Source organism: Psittacula echo (genome assembly GCF_963264785.1).
Source record: "Psittacula echo genome assembly, chromosome: 6".
In the NCBI taxonomy this organism is placed as follows: Eukaryota; Metazoa; Chordata; class Aves; order Psittaciformes; family Psittacidae; genus Psittacula; species Psittacula echo.
In genome coordinates, this window is record NC_137743.1 from 5,359,677 (window position 1) to 5,372,416 (window position 12,740).

Consider the following 12,740-nt stretch of genomic DNA (forward strand, 5'->3'; position numbering starts at 1 on the left):
ACAGAGGAAGCAGTGCTGTGATTAGGTAAAGGGGAATCACCTGCTCTGAGATCAGAATGCATTGAATTGGCTCCATATCAAACTGAGAATGCAGACAGCCAAGTGAAAACTCACCCAAAAAGTGCCTTAACTTTATTAAAGCAGTTACTGCTAGGTTTGGAAAATAACCACTCAATTACTCACAGGCTCCACAAATCCCTGCTCAGAAGAATTCACATCTGAAACAACTCCACGTCATTAGAAACACTGAATAACACAGGGATCAAAGGCACTGTCAATACAATTATATTATACGGGAGGATAAGAGGGCGGCCTAGACAACAGTGTGAGTAATTGGGTTGTACTGCAGGCTTGAGTTTAAATACTGCCATCCACCATGGGAATGCTGCAGGTCTCATTTAAATGGGTCATCAAAAACTTTGGCAAAAGCCCACTGACTTAAGGCTAGGAAGTGCTATTTGTTTGCCTAACTTTAGGCTATGAGATGTGAACACTGGGAAGCATAAGCAAAGCCACACAGGTAAGGGCAGGAATCTGGACCAGCAGATGGAACAGGTAAGGATTGTGCTCCTTGGCTTTTAGGACCACTCTGCCACCCAGATGATGGGTATCTGCCTTGATAACTGCATCCCTCTCAAGCCCCAGGGTCCTGACAACCATTCCACATAGTAATTTAAAGCAAATACCTTGCAGTGGGTAATCCTGCCACAGCCGTTTCTTGCAGTTCAGTGAAGTCGAGGTTCTTAGGCTCAGTTAAGGCAAGCGGGGATAGCTTTCTTGTGGCATCCTGAAGTGAGCTTTCTTCTTCTGGATTCATTCTGCTCGGCTCATTTTCGGCATCAGTGAGATCTGTGCGTGCAGAACCCTCACTCTGCTCCATCACAGGAGTGGCTGGGGAGTGAGTTTTGTACAGGTCTGTGTCCTGCTCTTCAGTGCTCATATTTACAGCCAAGTCACCTTCACCAGTGACTAACATCCTTGCAGTACCTGTTTCAGGGATGTCTCCAGTTTTTATGTTACCTGCCTTTGTTGTGCTTAGCACCATGTCACTGTTCTCTTTCACATCTCCCTCAGTTATATCATTAGATTCTACTGTAGAGTCAGCTTGCAAGCAATCATCTTGGCTTACTTCGGTTTTTAAGTAATCTATTAACCCGTGCACGGTCCCTTTCTCTTCTTGCTGTGCATCTTGTGGATTTTCCAACGTTTCCAAGCATTTCCTATTCACTGGATCATCCTGTATCACCTGCGCGTCATTCTGAGACTTACTATCATGCGCGAAGCTGCTGTGAACGTGTGCCTCCTGATTTCCCCCAGGTGATGCATTAAAATTGCCTGGCAATTTGTCATGATTGTAAGAGCCTCCCGGGACAAGTGTTGAAGCTGCCATATCAGAGATGCTCTTGGCAACATCTGCATCACCGTACTCGCTTTGCTCCTGCTCATTTGCCTTAGGATCCTGGCACTTTTCAGTAGGAAGATTTACATCCTCTTCAGATGAAACTGGTTCTGTCTTATGCTCTGTAATAAAGTTATTTCCCTCTGCGGCCGCAGCATCTTCTAAGTCCCTGTTCTGTGCATCGCCTGTCGAGGCGGCAGCTCCAGCGGGTTGCTGCTTACTGTCAGAACACACAAGGAAGTTCTCAGCTGCTGCCCCACCAAATGAAGCTGGTCCTTGCTTCTTTATCCCTAAGCTTATTAGCGATTCGGGATCATCACCACTCACACACGCGCCTTCCTCTCCTTCCATCTCGCCGCTCTCTGGATGCTCAGTGGTTCGCTCTGGCTTTCGCTGACGTTCCGGGGGGCATTCAGCAGGTGTGGTGCCATCCAATGCAGGGACCACTTCTAAACACCTACCGGGCTGCTTGTTTTCCTGAGCATCCTGGAGACTTGCCGTTGGCAGCTCTGCCGCTGTATTTCCTTGTTGCAGAGATTTCCCTTTGCCAGCTCTGCAGGAAGCCTCAGGAGCTAAAGGCAGCTCTTGCCCCTCTGCTTCTGAGGTGCCCTCCGGAGCTCCTTCACCCACCTTGTTTGATCCTGAACAGTTCTCAGCACCGCACACTCCTGCATCCATGGCCACTGGCCTCTGCTTGAAGCCTGCATGGTTTTCAGGCAGCCGTTGGGGTAACTCAGCACTCAGCGTGCTGTGCACGGTGCTTTTAAATATCTGGCTGATGTGCTGCCTAAAGTCTGGGAAGCTGGAGCTGATGTCCAGAGAGCTGCAAGTCAGAGCCTCATGCTCCCTTCCAGAGCTCCCTGCAGCCTGCTCGGAAGCGCTGAGCTCTGCCCCAGTTATGTTATTATTCTCTTTTGAAAGCTCTTCCATTTCTTCTGAATTCCCAGGTTTCTCTAAGATCTTACCGTGCTTGTCATCTACGCCCATACTGGATGCAATTTCCTCATTACGGCTTTCTTGTGATGATGAAAGGCTCAGCAGCTTCCCTTCTAGAGCGGGGAGCGCGAGCAGAGACTCTGCTGAACTGTCACTTTGCTGTGCTTTGAAGTTTGCCTCACTTTTTGTTTGGGGGGATTTAATTGCAGAGATTCCTTTCTTCAGCTTCTCAGAATCGAACTGCAATAAGTTTGCAGTCCTCTGCCCCACGTTTACAGGCTCTGCAACGGTTGAACTCCTGTCTCCATCGCCCTGAAAACCTCGGCCTGGAACATCTATTTCATTCCCACATCTACCCCCTTCAGAGCTGTCTGGATTTGCCGGTTTACCTGTGCCTACACTAGGTGACAGACCTACATGCACAGACACCTGAGAACCTGCGTCAATCTCCACATCAGAGTTCCCTTCTAAGGCATTTTGGCACGCTACAACTTCCAGCTCATTATTCAGTGCTTCCCCCCCGGTCCCACTGGCTGTATGGCTTCCAGGTTGCTGTTCAGGATGGCCGAGTGCAGAGAGGGCTATAAAATCTGCTTGACAAGAACCAGGCTCCTCTGCTGTCTTTCGAAGGCAGCTGGGTTTATACAACTTATCAGTGGGAATTGCTTCCCTGCGTGCCTGTAACGGTGAAGGACATCCCTGTGCCCCTGGCCTTTTATCACCCTTCACGTTGCTTGTTTCTGTGGGAGCAGCACTTTCCTCCGTGTTTCCATCACTCTGGATGACTCCCCCATCACCACTAACAGCCTTTTTGGGGTTCTTTGCCATTAATGGCATTTCCCCTTGAGTTTCTGTATGAGATATTTGAGGATCATTTTTCCCGGGATTATCAGAAGTATGCGCTAGTTCCGTATCACTTGGCAAAGCCTGTGACATGTGAGTGGCACTTGCTGAATTCCCTGTCCCTGGAAGAGCCTGTATAGCAGCAGCAGCATGGCTTTCACCACTATTATCCTCTATCCTGCCTGGCTGTTCACTCTTGTCAGGTCCTTTAGCAGACGTATCGCTCTGACATGCTGCTTCATGCTGACTAGCTGAGATCAAAGAATGATTACCCTGCTCGGGCTTGCTGGAGTTGTGCTGACTGCAGCAGTTTTCTTCTGCCTTGAGATCGGTTTTGTTTTGCTCATTGCAATCTTGCAAATTAAGCATGGTCACACCAGAAACACTTTGCCCGTGTTCACACACCTCTGACACCACACCGCTGCTTTTATCCTTGTCCTTTTCTGTTGCTATGTCCGGAGTCGCTGGATCTAGCACAGAAGATCCTTTTTTAAGGTTGTTTGAAATGTCTACAGGTGTTTCTGGCATGCTGCTGTGATTACTCAGGTCTAATGGCAATTCAGGTTTTACTGCCCTTTCTTTGTGTTCCTGATCATCCGCTCTTGTGACAGTTGTCACACTGCTTTGGTGCTGCTGTTGTTCGAGTCCTGCGTTTGAAATCCAGCCACTGTCCCCAGCAGCAGGCACTGACCTCTCCATTTGGTCTGCATGGGGAAGAGCGCTTGGAACATCAGCATTTTCCTGCAATTCTCCAACACTGCGCTCCAAGGCCTCCAAAGAGCCACATGTGCCACCCTCTGAGGGACAGCAGTTATCACTGACACGGCTGTCACCCCCTTCCTCCCTGTGAGGAGTTAGTCCTGAAGTGCCAACATCAGCTTGGGCGGCTTCGGAACAAGCCACTCGCTCCAGCTGAGCTGGCATCAGCGCGTCCGATTTGCATTTCCCTTTCAGTGCCAAATCTTTGCCCTCCACGAAGCTTTCCCCCACAGCTTGGTGCTTCTCTTGTTGAATACCCTCATTTTCATTACCACCCACAGCCCCGCGCTGTGCAGCTGCAGGTCCCTGCTCTGAATCACTGCACGGCACTGCCATGATGTGACTGTTGTGTTCTTTGGTGTCTGAAACCCATGAGCTCTCTTCGGCTTGTAGAGCCATGCGATCCACAGGCCCTGCCAGCTCTTTTAAGCCCTGGAGCTCGGGTTTTGATTTGGAGTCAGATTCCAACACAGTTTCTCCAGCAAGAGCCTTTTCCCAGGGCTCATCCTGCTTACTCTGCTTAACATGATTGCTCTCAGAGTGGAGGGGCAGTGAACTGTGTGCACTGGCTAAACAAACTTTGTCAGTCCCGTTACAGCCTGGCTGGCCCGAAGTTTTGTCTTCTGCCTCAGTGTTAAAGCAATCAAACCCCAGTGGGCATTCCTGCCTTGGAAACTGTGGGGAAGCCACAGGCTTATTCTCCAGGTTTGTGGCATCTGTTTTCCCTTTACTCGGTTGTTGTTCAGGTTCACAACCAAGAGACTGTGAATTGTCATTGGGTGATTTAAAGCCTAAATTCAGAGGCTTTGCCCCAGCTTCTTCCCCTGGGTCACCTGTTGAAGTCTTTCCACAAAGACCCAATACTTGGGGATTGTGTCCCAACAGGGTATTTTCCATGTCCTGGTGGTGGTTACTAACAGGGTTCAACAGTTGTCTTTGTGCCCCACTCGACCCCTCAGGTAATACGCTGCTCTCTGTCATGTCTGTTGTGCTTTCATCTCTCTCTCCTGTTACACTTGCCTTGGTTTCCTTTTGATTCAGCTCTGTGGATTTGCTCAAAGAAGCGCTTAATGCATATTCTTCCAGCAATAACGTTTTATCTACCAGGGAATTTTGGGCGGTGGGATTGATAACAAGTTCTGGTTCAGAAAGAGTGGTGCTTTCTCTAGACACAGCCTCAGCTTTTATAATTTCATTGCTACTGGCTTCATCTTTTGGGCTTTCAGTTGTGACGGCTGAGTTTTGTTCTCCCTCTCGCTGAAATGATAAAGGCAGAATGGAATGCTCGGCACTAACAAGCTCGTCCTCCTTTTGAAGCTCTCCCTGACAAGCGGGTTTGTTTTTGTCAGAGGCTGTTTTCACCACTTCGCTCCTCACTGCATCTTGAGAGTCATTTCCAGGCACATGTTCCCTCGAAGGCTCTTCAGGCTTTGGTACCAGGAGGAGAGGGTTAGGAGGCAACTCTGACATGAAAGTACAGGCTTCTGATTGCTCCCCTTTGCTTGCAGGCAGAGCTGGATTTGCCTCATGCTCTTTAGCAGTGGTTTCAGCCCCTATCTGTAGATTACAGACTTCACTGATCCCGGTGAAGCCTTGAGCATTCACAATTGCTCCACATTGTTCGCTGTCTGAGCCTCCTGTTGCTGGATAATTTAGGATTAAGGTTTCTTCTTTCATTAGCAGACCCTCCCCACCATCTGGGTTCTGTCTACCTTGCTGCGTTACAGCCTGCCGCTGACCTGCTTCCAAACCTCCTCGCTCCTGCTTGGCCTCCTGAGCAGGGATATAATCCCCTGCTTCTGTACCCTGGGGACGCGTGCTGACATGTGGGTCCCTCCTGCCACCCAGCTGCTCGCTCTGACAGAGCCCTCTTAATTCACTCAGGCTCATTTGTGAGGCTCCTTGCATTGCTGTGATTGCTGCAGGAGGGCCGGACTCCAGGCTTGGCTTGCTGGGCTCATTCTCACTGTTTTCCATACAAGTGGCAGCAATATTGTCACATTTAGGGCCTCTGTCCATGGATTTGGAAGGTGCTATCCCCTCCTCTTTGTCATTGACTGGACCTGGTGCCGGCACTGCTTCATTGCAGGCTGAGGTTGGTAACTTATCATTGCTGCTTGTAAGATGTGTTGTGGCATGTTCTTTGGCACCTGCAAAAGGCACTGAGACAGGCAGACTTCTCTCCCTTGCTCCTGCAGCCTGCTTTAAGCATTGAGAGTCTGTTTGTCCTCGTTGCTGTTGCGAGGTAGTGTTCTCTCCCGTCACCTCCGAAGACACCATGCTTGAATTTGGGTTGGTTAGGTCTTCAGCACTGTAGCTACTGATGCCTTCGTTACTGATGCTGCCAACAATGGAAATGTTTGTTTCAATGTCAATAAAGGAGCAAAGACTATGAAGCAAAGAATAAGAACAATCTGTGCCACTGGAGTTTCAAAGCCATGCACTACATGCACTGAGAAGCTGATAATCTGATTGCTTGCGGGAGCTAAACCATCAGACACACATTGCAGTGATTGAAATGCTCATACACTGGAAAATATGTCCCAAATCCACGATGCTCATGGCATGCACTTCAACCATCCTAAAATCTTAGTGAAGCGCAGGGAGAGGGGACACACATCTAACAGAGTAAGGGGGCTACATGGAAAAAAGGCTGGAAAAAACACCAGTACCTCAAAGAGAGGTTTCTATATTCTGCCTCTATGGAACTACTTTATGCAAAGCTGAAGGCTGTACAACCCACCATAACTGCTGCTATTGGGCTCTACTTTTATTGTGTGGCAGATTAGGGCCCATCTGTTGAATGTTTTCTCCAACTAATGAGCACAGTTGATTCTCACTGAGAGGTCAAAGTTCTCACCCTGCCAGCTGAAGACATTGCCATACAATGATACACACCCTATGAGGTCATTTTATTGCAGGGTTTGATTGCAGTGCATATAAGCTATAGCTGTTTGTATGATCTCCCACCCCATCCCATTAAAGATAAGAGAAGGAAAAATTAGCAGCAGAGATGATGGGGCTGCACTAACTGCAAGAAGGAGAAGTTATGTTAATGTTTTCCACGTGCACTGTATGGACACCAAGGTTTGGAGCTGATGAAATAGGTTAACCTTGCTCTCTCCCTCACCTCCCCTGGGAAGCCTGGGCATGTTTTCACCACCTTAGCGAACATGGAGTGAAATATCAACTCAAAACTGGTGTAGAATTGCACCTAGGAGCACGGAGCATCATTTACTTGAGGTAATAAATCTCCCCCCTCATACACACCACAACCAACCAAAGCAAGACACACAGACAAGACACTGCCAAATGCCTGGAGGTCAGTGGGATGGCAGCACACTCTAGCTCCATAGCTGCACAGGGAGAGGTGGTTCATCATCATTATCACTGGAGCTTTGCCACAGCTTAGCAGGAACAGCCTGTGTTTCAGACATACAAAGTACCCTATAAACTGGAGCTATCAAAGATGCTTAAAACACCTTCAGGAAGCATAGATTCGATTTTAAGTCATCTCCAGAAATCTTTGAAGCTTTTCTCCCTTTCTCTGCCCAAGTTTTACACACAAAATACTTGCTGGAGGTGAAGTGAAGTTAGTGAGGGGCTCTCATGTCCCTTCAGTTCGGTGTTTAACCCTTCAGTGACTGTTGAGGCAGCACTAGAGCCCCACGCTCTGGCGCTGTGCTACAGCACACAAAATACACTTCCAGGTGGGGTCAGAACCCCTCTTTATGTTGAGGACTGTCCAAAGCAACAAACAATTTCTTTATGAATGTAAAATGGACCTTGAATCTATCTTAGACCCTAAAACCCTTCTGCAGAGTCGCTGCAGTGGAAAATAAACTTGTCTTTAAAGAGCTATTGAAATTTGCCTATGTTAAGGATAAGCCTCAAATTTAAGGCAAAATATCTATAACATACAATTCATATTGTAAGTTTTCCGTATTGTATGTATTTGTATCTCAGGGGAGACCTTAGAGCAGCTCCAGTGCCTAAAGGGGCTGCAGGAAAGCTGGAGAGGGGCTTGGGACAAGGGCCTGTAGGGACAGGACAAGGGGAATGGCTTTAACCTGCCCGAGGGGAGACTGAGATGAGCTCTTAGGCAGAAGCTCTTCCCTGTGAGGGTGCTGAGGCGCTGGCCCAGGGTGCCCAGAGAAGCTGTGGCTGCCCCATCCCTGGCAGTGTTCAAGGCCAGGTTGGACACAGGGGCTTGGAGCAAGCTGCTCTGTGGCAGGGACTGGAGCTGGATGAGCTTTAAGGTCCCCTATCTATTGCCGTTCTGGTAGCAACATTGTGAAGAGTCGTAGTAGTAAACCTGTGACTTAGGAGGTTCAGGGGCTGGTGACAATCCTAGGAATAATTCATCATGATGGATCAACTGAACAATTTTTTCTGGGGCTGGATAATGCTGAAATCTGATTCATTTTACTCAGGAGTAGATGAAGGAATTGGGACAACTTTGTAATGAATGTATGCTGAATAGAATTAAAGTGACAGTGCTGTGACAGCAACTTAAGACATCACTTTCAGAATGAAGCAGTACATATTCATCATCCATGCTACTGGAGCTTGCTTCAATGTTTTATTCAGGACAGAATATAGAATTGAAAGACTTGATTTTTCATTCATAATAAGAGACATCCAGACTGACCTGTTTGGATATTTCCTTCTGATGTAGGTAACAAGGAAAACTACATAAGGGACATATCCTGCATTTTCCTTTCCATTTTCTGTAATCTTGCTTTTCTGTCTGCAAGACACTGCTGGGGTTAGACCAACATCTGTTGGGAATGGCTTAAGCACATTGATCCTGCTTTAGGGCAGAAGGATGGAGTAGATGACCTCCCAAGGTTACACTGAGTTCCATTATCCTCCACTCCTTTTTAGAGGGAATAAAACTACAGGGAAATGACACCACATGCTGGAGATAATTCCCCTGAGTAAATCCCAATCTACATGAAAATATAGCAGCAATCAATAGTTACCTGCAGGGAGCATGTAGACAACCCATTCAATATGAGCAATATAAAGCTGTGAGCCTCAAAGTTCTGCTTTTCTAAACACAGGACAATAAAACGTGTTCTGTTTTGTGGTTACTTGATCCCTTCTGTTTGTAATCTGAATGAGTTTGAGATTATTGAGGGGGAAATTCACTTGTATTTAAAACAAACCATGCAAACAGCAAAGCACAAAAGAACATCAGAGTTTCTCATAACTCATGTGCAGCTTAGGGCAGAAAGAATCATTTTGCCATGAATAACGACTGCTCATAGGTGATGATATGTTTAAAACAAAAGAAAAAGCAGACACACAAAGACCTAGGTGCATGTGTAACCGAAATACGCAGGTGTCCCACTGCTCTCAAGTGTTATCAAAGGGAACTTTTCCCTTGTCTTAGACCTTAAGCACATAATTAAGCATTTGCAGGTTCAAGGCCCTAGCCATACCACTTGCCTTCCACTTACAACATCAAATAACAACGAGTGAAAGCTTTATATGCCTAAACCATTTGTTTTGAATGAGTAATTACTGGGAAATTGCTTCTGTGGAAGCACACTGCAAATGTTATAATGAATTTTTGATACCCGTAGTTAACCTCTTCCACCTTCACAATATACTGTGGCAAGTTTGAGTTAACCTCAAACAGTTTAAGAGTACTGCTCAGTTAAAAGGTGTTTATTAGGACAGCGCTGCCCGGTTTGTGTTTAGGGTGTGAAGCTGTAAAGGATGTTAAGAAATCGATGACTTATGGTGCATCTCCCATAACTAAACCTTAATTGATTAAGAGCGACACCCAGTCTAGCAGCCAGTAACACCTGAAATCACATTGCTCTGTTTTGCAATCCACAGCAAAAATAAGGGGACAGAAGACAAAAGCAGCAGAAGCTAGCAAAGCTGTCTGGCATTTACTATCTGAGGGGGGCTGTGGAAGGGGTAGGGATGCTCAATACATTACATCTATTTGATAAACCACAAGAACTGTTCATCTAACAACAGAAAATCATAGATCATTTAGATTTTCCCTTTCTTATGCCTTTGCTTCCCTCTAAACCACTCAGCAGCTGTTGAAAGGACAGGCAGCCTTTCAACCCAGTCACACTAGGGAGGGAAAAACACCAAGTGCTGAAGCCTGTGAAACCCAGAGGTCACATACGGTTGCCATCCACACTGATGTAACTCAGAGCCTGAGTGATTGTGTTCCCAGGAGTGCAAGAGCCTGAAATCTGAGGATGAATTTAGAAAGCACCAAAGGGCACCAATGCACAGGCAGCTCTGCGGCCATGGCACACGTACAGCTGCTTCTCAAACGTTCCTGCTCTGCTTCCCCTGACACATGAAAGATCAGCGCCTACATTTGGAGTTTACACTTTTGGACACACTGTACTAGAGGGCTTGAGTTAAAGAACCCTGCGTTTTAATCTGTCCCTAAGAGGTCCTGCAAGTTAATGAGGAGCATGGAAATCACTTCCACATTCCCTTTAATAATAATAAGGAAGCAGAGTTTCAGAGGCAGAGCAAGTCGCTATTCCAACTCTTCAGTGTAAACAACCACATGAGAAATCCATCATGGCTAAAGGGCTGCTAACAGCAGCCAGCTTCCCCCACCCTCCCCGTACATCTAAGCTTTCAGGAAAAAGTGAAGCAGGAATAATGATCCTCCTGGGAACTGCCCTTCCCTTCTCCCCCCACCCCCAGCCACTTTTCACCTCCTTGTTCCATACAAAACACAGGGCCTGCAGTATTTTAAGCATGACCCAACTGAATGATTCTAACGCTAAGAAGGCAAAGCTGAACTACTGCTGCAGCGAGAAAAACGTGGCCCCATCGTAGGATCATAGAATGGTTTGGGTTGGAAAGGACCTTAACATCATCTAGTTGCAACCCCCCAGCCACTAATCTTCAGTTCCAGTTCCACAGCCGGCTCCTGGTCTCCATCTAAGATATCCGGACAGTCAGCAGGAAGCACGGCGCTGAATGGACGGTCCCACAGGATGTGGGGCAGCTTCTGCTTGCCATTCTGCAGTGGTTCTGTGGGTCCCACGGGATCTAAGCGCAGCATTCTGGATGGGAGAACAGCCAAATCCATCCAAGAACAGCGTTTATTCCCTGGACTACTTTTACACTGCTTCTTCCTAAACCTGCTGGAAAAGCCTCTCTGGGGTGGAGTTGTCCAGTTATGGATTCCCCAGTTTTCCTCTGAGTGCCCCAGCATAGAATCATAGAACAGTCAGGGTTGGAAAGCACCTTAAGATCATCCAGTTCCAACCCCCCTGCCATGGGCAGGGACACCTCACACTAAACCATGGCACCCAAGGCCTCATCCAACCTGGCCTTGAACACCGCCAGGGATGGAGCATTCACAACCTCCCTGGGCAACCCATTCCAGTGCCTCACCACCCTCTCAGTAAAGAATTTCTTCCTTAGATCCAATCTAAACTTCCCCTGTTTCAGTTTGAACCCGTTACCCCTTGTCCTGTCACTACAGTCCCTGATGAAGAGTCCCTCCCCAGCATCCTTGTAGGCCCCCTTCAGATACTGGAAGGCTGCTCTGAGGTCTCCACGCAGCCTTCTCTTCTCCAGGCTGAACAGCCCCAACTTTCTCAGCCTGTCTTCATACGGGAGGTGCTCCAGTCCCTGATCATCCTCGTGGCCTCCTCTGGACTTGTTCCAACAGTTCCATGTCCTTTTTATGTTGAGGACACCAGAGCATAAGGGATGGTTACATCCCATACAGCCACCATGCAAAGCCTGAGCCTCGCTGACTATTCCACTTCTTCAGCACTTTGTTTCATATGGGAAGTTGCCAGATAGGTTAACTGTTGATGGTGTTACTTATCAGCCTGAAGGACTAATGAGGTAAAAACAGGTAAAAAAATGGGCTGAAACAGAGTGTTTCAAAATAAAAATCACAGATATTTTAAATTCTAAAATATAAGAACTTAAAAGTGACTGAAACAATTGCTGGGAATCTGTGGAGGGTGGAAAAAAGCCACCCAGAAGACCGGAAAAAAGCAATCACAGTAGTTTTCCACACAGAGATACTCCATCCTAATGACGGGTCATACGCTCTTCAGACTCTAAGAGTTCACGTCAGGGTGGAAAAGGCATGTTCAAAGCAGCATAAGGGAGGGAGTTAAAAATAAACAGCCTGGAATGGGAAACTTCAAAGATTTTCCGTTTATTGTCTTTGTTTCTATTTTGGCAGGATATGAGATAGAAGCCACCCAAAGCAGGCGTGTGCCTGCAACTTCAGGAGTAAGGCTAAATAAAGAGTAATCACCTGAGCTCCTGGCCATCTAACATGTTTCCTGGAACAGGAATCTGATGAATCTCTTTGAGCTGACTCACCCATGTAACATTCCTCTCATGCAGGTCATGATTTTGCATGGGGAAATGTAAGGCTGTTTTAGCCAGCTACAACACGAGTCTAAATGTTCTCAGTACTCAAGGAAAAGGAATTAAAAAATGCCATTTTTGAGCAATGCATTAAAAAAAAAAGAAAAATTAGTCATAGAACATTATAGAATCACAGAATCCCAGCCTGGTTTGTGTTGGAAGGGACCTTAAAGCTCATCCAGTTCCAACCCCTGCCACGGGCAGGGACACCTTCCACTAGAGCAGCTTGCTCCAAGCCCCTGTGTCCAACCTGGCCTTGAACACTGCCAGGGATGGGGCAGCCACAGCTTCTCTGGGCACCCTGTGCCAGCGCCTCAGCACCCTCACAGGGAAGAGCTTCTGCCTAAGAGCTCATCTCAGTCTCCCCTCGGGCAGGTTCAAGCCATTCCCCTTGGCCTGTCCCTAC

The 12,740-nt window shown here is 47.3% G+C and overlaps 1 protein-coding gene across 1 annotated transcript in view; it reads right to left on the bottom strand.

Annotated features, from left to right (window-relative positions):
• TACC2 (transforming acidic coiled-coil containing protein 2) overlaps positions 1 to 12,740 on the bottom strand; it is a gene marked incomplete at both ends in the record, with an annotated part of 130,479 nt that overhangs the window by 100,866 nt on the left and 16,873 nt on the right. The window contains one exon of the mRNA XM_080621475.1: positions 687 to 6,278. Within this exon, the coding sequence (XP_080477601.1) occupies positions 687 to 6,278 (5,592 nt within the window). The remainder of the gene's footprint in view (positions 1 to 686; positions 6,279 to 12,740) is intronic.